Source organism: Sinocyclocheilus rhinocerous, unplaced genomic scaffold (genome assembly GCF_001515625.1).
Source record: "Sinocyclocheilus rhinocerous isolate Xijiao unplaced genomic scaffold, SAMN03320098_v1.1 scaffold914, whole genome shotgun sequence".
NCBI lineage: Eukaryota > Metazoa > Chordata > Actinopteri > Cypriniformes > Cyprinidae > Sinocyclocheilus > Sinocyclocheilus rhinocerous.
Genome location: NW_015629521.1, coordinates 141290 through 153789, shown reverse-complemented (window position 1 = coordinate 153789; position 12500 = coordinate 141290). Strand labels below are relative to the sequence as shown.

The window sequence follows — 12500 nt, the reverse complement described above, 5'->3', positions numbered from 1 at the left end:
CTTGGTGAAAGCCATATCTAAGCATCATAATACCCGGGTATTTCTAGGCGCATCCTGTCTGCGATGAAGGGAACAGCCTGTCTCTTCCCACAGGTGTGCCATTAACACACTATACTACACACACACTAATGCCATTAAGACCGCAAAAGCCTCAGATTTATGAGCATTGAGAGCACCGGGCCGGTGGCCACCTGCTTATGAATGGAGATTTATTGTCATCTACGCATTAAAGCTGAGGTTTTAAATCTCACTGTCTGATGCCCAGAAGCATCATATCATCATCAGACGTGAACGAGAGAGTATCACTGAAACACAACTTTCATGGAAAAAGATCCTATTGGTTCTATTTGAACAAACTTTCTATTCATCAGAGTATATTGATAAAAAGCATCACAATTTCTACAAAATATTAAGAAATGTTTTTTAAGCAGCAAATCAGCATATTGGAATGATGCTGAAAATTCAGCTTTGCCGTCACAGGAATAAATTACATTTGAAAGTATATTACAATACAACACTTTTATTAGTAATAAAAAATGTAAAGACCTTTCACATTTATTTATTTAAATTATTCAAATGGTATTTTTTTTTCTGGAAACTGTCTGGACATTTTAGTTCAGTTGTATTAAATTTCAGTTCAGGCCTGAAATAAACATGGAAATTAATACAATCTTTAATGGGAATTTCTATAATAAGTATCTAGTTATGCTAAATTGAAAATATTATGCTTAACTACAATATTTTACCAGCCAGGGTTATTAAAGTTAACTAAAACTAAAACCAGAGTTATTATAGTTAACTAGAAAAAAAAAAAAAAAAAGAAGGTTACTTGAAATAAAAGAAATGTTAACTGAAATGAAATAAAATATGAAAAGAAAAAAAGAAAAAAAACATTTTTTTTTAATTATTTCAGCAAGTTTCCAAGCCAACATTTTTAATTATCATTGAGTGTAACTTGGTGTACTAAAATAACTAAAACTACAACTGAAACAAAAAAATGGGAAAAAATTATATAACCATAAAAAAAAAAAAAAAAAATTTAAATACAAAAACACAACAAAATCCTAAAACTTTACCTAAAATTAACATTAAACCAGAAAATATAAAAAATGAAATCTATTTCAAAATATGTGACCCTGGACCACAAAACCAGTCTTAAGTGTCAATTTTTCAAAATTGAGATTTATACATCATCTGAAAGCTGAATAAATAAGATGGCCGAGATACAACTATTTGAATATCTGGAATCTGAGGGTGCAAAAAAATCTAAATATTGAGAAAATCATCTTTAAAGTTGTTCAAATGAAGTTCTTAGCAATGCATATAACTAATCAAAAATTAAGTTTGGATATATTTACTGTAAGAAATTTACAAAATATCTTCATGGATCATGATCTTTACTTAATATCCGAATGATTTTTGCCATAAAAAAAAAACTATAATTTTGACCCATACAATGTATTGTTGGATATTGCTACAAATATACCCCAGCGACTTAAGACTGCTTTTGTGCTCCAGGGTCACATATTAAAAAAAAAAAAAAAAAAAAAAACTATAATAGTATATCAATGATACTAAAACACAGTCACTAGAAATTACTCGTCGTGATATAATAATTATCTCTATAAAATGATTTAAAATCCTTTTCCAGTCCATTACAAACAACTTGAAATGTCGTCGAAATGAACCAGTCTGTCTATATCTATAAGATTCCTCTATAAGATTACAATTCCCCAGCTTTCTCATGTGGGACTGATGTTTTTTTTTTCTCTTCCTGCTTGTCTCTTTCGTCTCGGTCTTTGCGGTGTGCTTGTGTTCAGTGTCTATGGCCCCCCCTCCTCCACCCATGCCTCAGCTCACCCCACAGATCCCGCTCACAGGCTTTGTGGCCAGAGTTCAGGAAAACAGTAAGTCTGACGGCCACGTTTCCTCAACGTTTCTCAGCCCAGCATGCTGCCCTCGTCTGCATTTCCATCCATCCGTCTGTGCCGTAGCAGACATTGTTCATTCTGTACGATTCAAACATCACACTACAGTAAAGCCTTTCCTCACGCCTAACGCCTGCAAAGAAGTGTGTCAAACATTTACATAAGTGTGTATTGCTTTATGTAACCTAAAAGAGGCTTAATAGACTGTTTGCAGAAAGATTTCTTGAAAGGCACTCATTGTTTTTTTTGTCATTTGCACATGTTCTACATTCTGGATTATATTGGGATTTAATCTCGGACGTATTCAATGGCAATAAAGCGGGTCTCGTTTATAGACTTCCCCTGTATGTGATATTAGACACTCTTTATTCATTAATTGGGCTACATTTGTGTACAGCTTTGTACGTTTCTCAGCCCAGCATGCTGCCCTCGTCTGCATTTCCATCCATCCGTCTGTGCCGTAGCAGACATTGTTCATTCTGTACGATTCAAACATCACACTACAGTAAAGCCTTTCCTCACGCCTAACGCCTGCAAAGAAGTGTGTCAAACATTTACATAAGTGTGTATTGCTTTATGTAACCTAAAAGAGGCTTAATAGACTGTTTGCAGAAAGATTTCTTGAAAGGCACTCATTGTTTTTTTTGTCATTTGCACATGTTCTACATTCTGGATTATATTGGGATTTAATCTCGGACGTATTCAATGGCAATAAAGGGGGTCTCGTTTATAGACTTCCCCTGTATGTGATATTAGACACTTTATTCATTAATTGGGCTACATTTGTGTACAGCTTTGTGTTTGATTTATACCCAGCAAGCTTCAGGTAGGGCTAAACGACACTGATGCATCATGGGAAGAATTGAAAGCTGTTAACTGGCCCAGCGTTAAAACGGCATCGGTTAACTCGCATTCTGCTGAAAGTTATGTATTTAATACAAGGTCGCATGAACAACTTGTCAAGTTGCAACAAAAATGTGTTGAGTGCGCTTTATTTCTCAGAAAGTTATCATAACACAAGCACAAAGTGGTTTTTGCTGCCCTCTCGTGATGCATTCTGGTATTGTGTTGAGGATGTCTCACGAAGCCGTCTAGACCGCTGACTGAACTTTGTCTGATCAGCTTGTTATTCTTAGACAGGAAGTGATAGTTTGATCAAGCACAGTTCATTTTGGTTTCATGTGCTTCCAAATATTAAAGCTGCTATATATTTTAAAATATAATTTGACATTTATATTTTATGAGGAAAGTTTAGGCGTCATAATAATAATAATAATAATTATTATTATTATTATTTTAAAAATAATTACATATGTACAATTTGTGTAATAATTTAATAATTATACATAATTGTTAATTATGATTTTATTATATTATTATTTTTATCATGTCACGGTAATCAGGCCAAAGCAAATTAATTTGTAACCTACTGTTAACATTGTATAAACCATAATAAAACAAAATAATAAAAAATATGTCAATCAGTGTTATGTTAATAATATTATTATAATATTGTATCTTTATAATTTAGGCTTATTTTTATATGTGCAGTTTTCATTTGAATTTAATTTTAATGCGTTTTTTAAAATTTTTTTGTTTTGTTATGTGCTTTATTAGGTTCTTTTTAAGATTTATTTATTTGTTTGTTTATGTATTTATTTAAACTTAACTAGTTTTTACTAGAATTTTACTAGTGGACAAGGAAACATTTCTAATTCATTTAAGTGTTAAATTCATTTTTTCATCTATTTAATTTCAGCGTTTTAGTTAACAAAAATGATTTTTAATAATTTTAGTTAACAATAAGAACTCTGCCGTCAGTAGAACAAATCATTTCCCACCAGATTTTAGAAAGCAATATAAAATGGAAATATGAAAGTTTAGAAAGTTGAAGTTGATATGAAGTTTAAAAAAAGTTTAAAATATTGTCAAAAAAGGTTTAGTTAAACTCAGGTTAACATTTTAACATTTAACTATTCTATTCTATTTTTTTTTTTTTTTTTTTTTTCAAAATTTCTCAGACCCTCAAGCACCCTTTTCTAGTTTGAGTGTGTAGAGTGTGTACTGTGTATTATGTCGTATACTGAGGATAGATTTCATAGTGTTGCTGTCTTTTGGATATTGAATTCAACTCTGTTCCATTTTAGTCTGGTAAGTATTGATATCTGTGATACATAGACAGTAATCTCCCTAGATCCATCGATGTGTTTGTGTGATGTATGTTCTCCAGCAGACATGAGCGTTTCTGCAACTTCCCTGTTGTTGATGCATGTCTACTAACCAGTCTGCATGAGCATGTGTTCACGGTGAGCTGCTGGATCGCATGCCCAGCACATCTCTCCATCACGGAGCGTGTGGTTTTATTGTGTCTGAAGCTGACGGTGTTGTTTGCTGGATGTCAGTTGCAGATACCCCGACTCTTCCCCCTCCCCCTGATGACATGCCCATGTTTGACGAGGCTCCGCCTCCACCTCCGCCTCCGCCTCCGCCTCCGCCAGTCGACTTTGAAGAGGAAGAGGCAGCTGTAGTGCAGTATAGTGACCCCTATGCAGAAGGAGACCCTCACTGGGCCCCCAAGTCTTACATTGAGAAAGGTGAGGTTTTTTAAACATCAATACTGAACACTACTAAGTTTTATTTCTCAACTGAAATTTAATTTAATTTTATTGACAAGTTATTTCTATCATATGTATTTATATTATTTTGTTATGATTTATGATTTTTATTTTCTTATTTTTATTGGTGTTGTTGTTGCTATATTTAACATTGTTTATATATTTATTTTATTTATTAACATTTATTCTTAAATTACATTTATATGCACACATACACATTTGTATACACATATAATTAAAATGTTATTATTAACATGTAACGTTTTTTTTATTTATTAGCATTATTTTTATATTTATTTTATTACCTTTTACACACATGTATACATAACATTTTATTTATTAGCATAACTATTTATATTTTCGTTTTATTGATGTTGTTACATTTTTATGTATTAACATTTGTATATTTGACATTTATTATATATTAAAATATAGTATACTTTATATTTTTAAAGATATTATTTTTGATTATGTATTATTAACAATTATTTAAATAATAATAATAACAATAATAATTATTATTATATTAATGACATTTAGTTTAACATTTTATTATTATAAACATCTATGTATATTTATTGAAATAATTTTTAATTATTTATGATTTATATATTTTATTATTATTATTATTATTATTAACTTTGATTAGTTTTTAACATATGTAACTTATATTTAATGAAATTATTAATATGTATACCAATAATAAGAATATTATTATTATTATTATTGACATTAATTTTATTAACATTTAATTATAAACATTGTATATTTATTGAAATAATTACCATATAATTTATATAATATACAATTTTTATTATTATTATGCCATTTTATTTAATAGCATGTAACTATTATGTTTTCATTGATATTATTATTATTTATATATGTATCATTCATAATAATTTCATTAAATACTGTTTAAGAAGTTACATTATGTTAATAACTAAATTAAATGTTACTACTACTACTACTACTACTATTAAAATATATAAATCATTTAAAATTATGCTATTACATATAATAATAATAATATGTAATAGCATCATTTTTAATGATTTATATATTTTAGTAGTAGTAGTAGTAGTAACATTTAATTTAGTTATTAACATAATGTAACTTCTTAAACCGTATTTAATGAAATTATTATCAATAATAATAATAATATCAATGAAAACATAGTTACATGCTATTAAATAAAATGGCATAATAATAATAATAAAGCTCTTTATTGAACATTAGTGTCTTTTATCATATTGTTGTTGCCTAAGAACACCCTTAATATAGTGCAGAGTCTGAAGTGGCTTATTGTTTAATAACTGATATTTCCCATGACTTTGATCTTTGCAGTGGTTGCCATCTACGACTACACCAAGGATAAGGGTGATGAACTGACCTTCATGGAAGGAGCCATCATCTACATCATCAAGAAGAATGACGACGGCTGGTTCGAGGGCGTTTGCAACGGCGCCACTGGTCTGTTTCCCGGAAACTACGTGGAGTCCATCATGCACTACACCGACTGAAGAGAGCAGACTTCAGATCAACCCCAAACAATCAGATCTGACCACAGTATAGACCGCTGTTCCTCACAAATGAACTGTACTCCTCCGTGGTGATAGGATGTGGGCAAACGGGATGAGCAGCTATTCGGAGGAAGTCAGTGTACATAAAAGGAAAGTTAGCCTGTGGGTGTCTGTAGTGAATGTCAATCACAGTATCTTCAACAGTCAATACAACACGTGAACATGCTTTTATGACATTTCCAACAAAGTCGACCATTTATTTGATTTCCTTGATCTCTTCTCTCCATTCACATTTGTTTGGACATTTGGGATGAAAAAAAACACTCATCTTATGAACTAATTAATTTGAGTGTTTTATCTTAAAGCACCACATCATTGCCCCAAAGTGTATCAAAATCTTAACGTAAAGCATGCATACAAAATTGAAATATGTATTGTAACCTAAACGTTAAATTCCATTCATCTTTGTATTCTTTACAGTACACATTTTTTAATATAGGCATTTGTAGACTACTTATTTTTATGCTCTAATTTTTTTGTTTAATATTGAAAAACATTTTTTGGGGGGGGCGGTAATAAATGCAAAGCACAGAACTTTTTTTTTTCTTCTTTTTTTCTTCAGACTCAACAAATTCTCTCCCTCCATGTTTATATTTTTTTAGTTAATGCCACAATGACTAAAGTATTTGCTACAATGAACAAACATGAATTCTGTGTAGATAGCTTTAATATTTAGTCTGTAAAGTATCTAAAGGTCTCTAATCAATACAAATCACAATTCTTACGATGCTGGACTCGTTTTTTTTAAAGTACCAATACTGTGGTTGGCGCATTGAACAATGAACTGAGTATCATCTTGAGATCTGAACTAGTAACTCAACTCAGGTCTGGCATCAATTCCTCCATTTTTAAATGTTTCATCTATTTCCATTCTTTGAGCTGTTTCAGGAGTCATACCGTCTGACGACTGATTACAGAGATTTCATTCAACTACATCTGACCGCTGTCAGTCATTTCAGGTGTTCAGAGCTAATGCCTCCAGACTGAAACATTTGAAGTGTTCCAACTGAATTCCATCTGCGCTGAAGCTCGTCTCGGCTCAGAATTTGTATTTATGTTCATTGAAATTGAATTGTACAGTCTTTTATAATAAATCATTCTATGTAAAATGTGTGTCTGTTCATTTACATTTTCGGCCATGTGTTATCTTTTTTAAATAAATGTAGAGCCAGACTCAAATTTACATCTACCATACATTAACCAAATGTAATAAAAATTAATAATAATTGCGACCAAAAAATTGATTTGTCCCTAAGTTTTATGAAATTTACAACAAACATCCTAATTAAAAAAAATAGTAATCCTAAAGCAGCCTAATGTGATTAAACTTTAAAAAGCTATAATTTCATTCAACGATATATGTATATATATATATATATATATATATAGGAAACATCAAGTATATAAAGTATAAAACCTAGACATTTTAAAATAAGAGTCCTGGTGTATTTCAGGCTTGTTTATAATTAAAAGTCCCACAAAAAAATTTTTTTTCTGGTTAATAATGCTATTTTGGTTGCACGGTAAAACTTGATTCAGCATTTAATTAAACTCTTAACTTTTGTCTAGGCTGCCCATCAAGAATAAGATTATTTAACAAATATTATTCAAAATATAGAATTTACTAGTATCAGCACAATAATCTGTTTATTACACATTACTATAAGTAAAACTAAAGGCATATTATGAAAACATAAGGAAATATTATGAGCCTTTTTTTTTTTTTTGAGATGTTTTTACCAAAATCTGTTTTTGAATAAAGTTTGATCAATGCCATTTTACTTTCTAGAAATGATTTTTTCCCCCCTTTTTTTTTTATATAAAATATTACATTTAGGGACATTCTAAATAGTCCAAAAATGAAACATACGTTACATACATTTCAGTGTCAATTTTATGTAATGTTTCTTTTTTTTCCCTAATAGGGACAAGATGGGAAAGTAAGAGTCAAACAGGTGGTTTACTTTAAAAAAATACCTTTTTTTTTTATTTGAGTAAATAGCCAGTGAGGTTTAAGGCCTTGGTTGTTATTAAGCACTTGATGCACTTGAAGTACATTAACAAGAACATCTTTGACATCAAAGACGTTTGGCCTTTCGTAGTGTGGACGGATGTTTAAGGATCCACATAGACACACACACACACACGTGACGGTAGCACCTCCATCTGTGCTACACCTGGAATTACAATGATTTCACAGAGTTGCTCTGTTCTTCCGTACCAGTAGAGCACTTCACCAGAGGTTAACGGAGGTCAGGGCTGTGCGTTTACAGTACAGTCAAGCATACAGTGACCATGTAAATGTGATTGTTTGATCTCTGAAGCCCCGGCGTGGCTCTGCAGAGGTGTAGCTGCCTGAGTGTGGAGCTCTGCGTCCAGGCTCACTTGTCCCTGCGCAGCACCAGCTCGGTCAGCTGGATGAGCGCGTCTCGCTCTGTCGACGGCCGCAGCCGGCTGATCTGATGAATGGCCTCTTGGCAGTAGTGTTGGGCGAGGTAGTTAGTCTGTTCCACACCGTCACTCTGTGTGTGTGAAAACAGAGATGAGTGAGGCTGTTCACAGCTACTTACAGAAACTTCTGTAATGATTCTTTAACTATACTGATAGGATGAATCACAAGAAACGTATCAAAAACTTGTCCAGGTCATATTCCTGAGGAGGACTATGAGACCTCACTTACATATAAAATGAAGGAATATGTTCTATTAATTGTGACCCTGGAGCACAAAAGCAGTCTTAAGTCGCTGGGGTATATTTGTAGCAATAGCCAAAAATACATTGTATGGGTCAAAATTATCGATTTTTCTTTTATGCCAAAAATCTAAAATTCATGTTCCATGAAGATATTTTGTCAATTTCCTACCGTAAATACATCAAAACGTAATTTTTGATTAGTAATATGCATTGCTAAGAACTTCATTTGGACAACTTTAGAGACGATTTTCTCAATATTTTGATTTTTTTTGCACCCTCAGATTCCAGATTTTCAAATAGTTGTATCTCGGCCAAATATTGCCCTATCACAACAAATCCTACATCAATGGAAAGCTTATTTATTCAGCTATCAGAGAATGTAATCTCAATTTTTTAAAAATTGACCCTTATGACCGGTTTTGTGGTCTAGGGTCACAATTAATTAATGAATCTATTAATTCAAACATAAAAATGTAAATTATGTTTTAGACTAATTAAGACTAGACCGATTTAAAACTATTTAAAATGCAGTTTTAAATCAAATCATTTCTTAAATTGAAAGATAATTATACAAATGTAAGTTAATTTGTTTTTGAATGCAGTTAAATGAAACAAAATAGCAAATGAAATAAGTTTTAAATACATATTTTAATTGGCATTTAAAAAAAAAACATCTGGCAAGTAATTTTTCTGCCCGTTTGTCAATTTTCTTTATTGTTTTGTCAAAGGCTTTACTTTTTCAATATTTCACCCAAAAAAAAAAAAGAGGTTTTATTTAATTTAATTTTTATTCATTTTATTTTTAATTTTTTGCTTAAAACGAAGCCTTTTTAATATCATACAAAAAAATGGTATTCTCATTAATATAACACAAAAACAAATTAATTAAGGTTATGCAATAAATATACTTTATGAAAATATTATAGTATATGTAGTAAAATAATGAGTAAATATTTTTGGTATACATATTTATGTAAGAAATGTATAAAGGTTCTATATCATGTCATTTTCACAACTCACAATTTCAAAAACTCTTTTTATGGAGCTTTGTCTACTGCAAGACATTTCTTCAGCTGAAAAATTGGTAAATCCTCACAGTATTTTCATTTCTATCAAACATAGTTCACCCAAAAATGAAAATTCTGTCATTAATTACTCTAATTACCCTCATGTCGTTCCAAACCCATAAGACCTCCGTTCATCTTCGGGACACAAATTAAGATATTTTTGATGAAATCCGAGAGCTTTCTGACTCTCTATAGAGAGCAAGGGTACTACCACGATCAAGGCTCAGAAACGTAGCAAGGACATCGGTAAAATAATCCATGTGACATCACTGGTTCAACCGTAATTTCATGAAGCTACGAGAATACGTTTTGAGTGCAAAGAAAACAAAAATAACGACTTTATTCAACAATTCTTCTCCGTGTCACCCTAGCACCATTTTGGAGAGTATCATGATGCATGCGTTTGCTTTCCTCTGAATGTAAACAAGGCACAGCGCATGCGTTTGGAAAGACATGAGGACTTCTTCCATGTGAACAGAGTAGGGAGGAAATAACATGTTAACAATCTCCCTATACTTTAAACAAAGAAAATATAAATTAAAAAAAACATACAAAACAAAGATTAGTTACCAAAAAAAAATTGTTGTAAATCCTATTGAAAGTATCGTTTCAGAAACATTACAGACTAACTAAAGTTGAAAAAGTGAAAATGCATAATAGGACCCCTTTAAATGCTTGATTTACTACTTAGTGCTATATTTTTATATAGTGGTGAAATGGAATCTGGACATGTCTTCATGAGATTCACTCTAATACAACACAGGGCTGCAAAATGATTAATCGCGATTAATCACATTCAAAATAAAAGTTTATGTTTACATACTTATATGTGTGTGGACTGTGTATATTTATTATGTATACATAAATAGACATACATACATGTATATATTAAGGAAAAAAATATATAAAATATTTATCGTTATATATAATATAAATTGTATACAAGTCAAGTATAAATATATATACATACAAATATTTTTTTAAATATATACATGTGTGGGTATTTATATATACATAATAAATATACACAGTACACACACATATAATATGTAATTTTATGTAATTTTGTAGCCCTAATTCAACACAAATCCTTCTCACCTTCAGGACATATTGCCAGGCTCGATCCACATCTCCATCAGAGCTGAAGCGTCTCATTATCATTGCATGCAGCTCGGGAAACTAAAGAGTGAAATCAGTGCGAGTATGGTTGAGAAGACTTTAGAAAAACAAAGCTACAGATTGTGTTACAGTTACGTTTATAGCTGTAATAAACCAAGTCAAACATTAGACCCGATTCCCCTGAATCTGTACTTGAAGAAGTGACAGCATATTGTGAGAGCACAGGTGTGTTCAGCAGTCATACCTGTTGACAAGCGAACAGAACGGGACCGGTGGCCAGACCCAGTCTGAGATCGGCAGCTGACGGCTTCCCCAGGCGCTTTGCACTGGAAGTGAAGTCCAGAATGTCATCCACAAGCTGAAAAACACGACACGACTAACTTTTTACTTGACTTTTACATGACACAATTCTTACAACATCATAATTTAAGATAAAACAATGTGAACTTTAATGAAATGCTTAAAGTTGCGGTGGATAATTACTACACTATTATGGCTGTGTAGTAAACAGAACTGCAATCTACCTGCTTGTCTGAGCAACTCCAGGCTGAAGTGTTTGAAACTTATTTACATAAGTCTATTTAGTGTTGCTTGTGAAGAAATGACACACTGATGCTTTACCTAGAAGAACCAGATGAAGTCTCAACTGATCATGTTCAGTTCATTAAGAATTAACTATATTCATTTCCTACATTTAGGAAATGAATATAACTGCCATGATCCATGCCACTGAATGTGACTGCCAACAAAACAGCCATTATTAGCTTTGTGAAAAGAGACCACAGCAACAGCCACAACTTTTGATAGTAATGGTAAACTTCTTGCAAGTACAGAATCGAGTTCTTTTTTGCGGCTTACTGTGCGTAAACGGTCAAATACATACAAAATTGTGTCAAAATATAGAGTATTCACAGTCTTAGAATACACAGTTATGTCTTAAGTGAAAGCAAACCGTTGAGAAAGAAAATGCATGTTTTGTTATATTGGATCTGTGCATTAGGTCTTAAAATTACAGCAGTCTAATGCTTGTCTGTGTCCTTAATGTTAATCAAAAACCAAAAGGAAAAAAAAAATAGCTGCTCTTCACTAAATAACTTTTGTTGAATACTACTGTTAAAGCTACCTGAAAAAGCACTATTTAATTTGTTTGTTTTAATCTTTATTATATTTATTTGTGCTAGTAACTGCTAGTGCTGTGTTCGATACGACGATGTATCGTCACAGAGATTTGACGATACGAGTATCGATACAGCTGTCTCAGTATCGATATCGCGGCACGTGTGCGTAACGGCGATATCGAGATCGAGAGAGAGAGAGAGGGGCTGTGTATGTATGAATTAACACCGTTTTGCCGTGTTTCTCTATTAACAGTGAAGCTGTGGCTTTAATTGCTTTAGAAACGATGTTGTTACCAGCTCCTTGTTGAGAAAGATAATGTAGTTCTTCAGCGATTAAGCTATTTTATTGATAAAATTGCGGGGCAGCGCTAAAAAG

At 31.9% G+C, this 12500-nt stretch overlaps 2 protein-coding genes across 9 annotated transcripts in view; one reads left to right on the top strand and one right to left on the bottom strand.

Moving 5' to 3' along the window:
• Positions 1-6639, top strand: part of abi1a (abl-interactor 1a) — a 70032-nt gene extending 63393 nt beyond the window's left edge. For 4 of the 7 annotated variants that reach the window (XM_016551114.1, XM_016551117.1, XM_016551113.1 and 1 more), the window contains 2 exons: positions 4331-4522; positions 5891-6639. In XM_016551114.1, the coding sequence (XP_016406600.1) occupies positions 4331-4522; positions 5891-6066 (368 nt within the window). In that variant the 3' untranslated portion in view covers positions 6067-6639. Of the gene's footprint in view, positions 1-1820; positions 1908-4330; positions 4523-5890 lie in introns of all 7 variants that reach the window. The other 3 variants (XM_016551115.1, XM_016551111.1, XM_016551110.1) reach the window with 2 other exon arrangements.
• Positions 6640-8090: 1451 nt separating this feature from the next.
• LOC107739114 (decaprenyl-diphosphate synthase subunit 1-like) overlaps positions 8091-12500 on the bottom strand; it is a 10584-nt gene continuing 6174 nt past the window's right edge. For both annotated transcript variants that reach the window (XM_016551118.1, XM_016551119.1), the window contains exons 9-11: positions 11251-11364; positions 10986-11066; positions 8091-8648 (exon numbers count right to left, since the gene is read on the bottom strand). In XM_016551118.1, the coding sequence (XP_016406604.1) occupies positions 8508-8648; positions 10986-11066; positions 11251-11364 (336 nt within the window). In that variant the 3' untranslated portion in view covers positions 8091-8507. The remainder of the gene's footprint in view (positions 8649-10985; positions 11067-11250; positions 11365-12500) is intronic.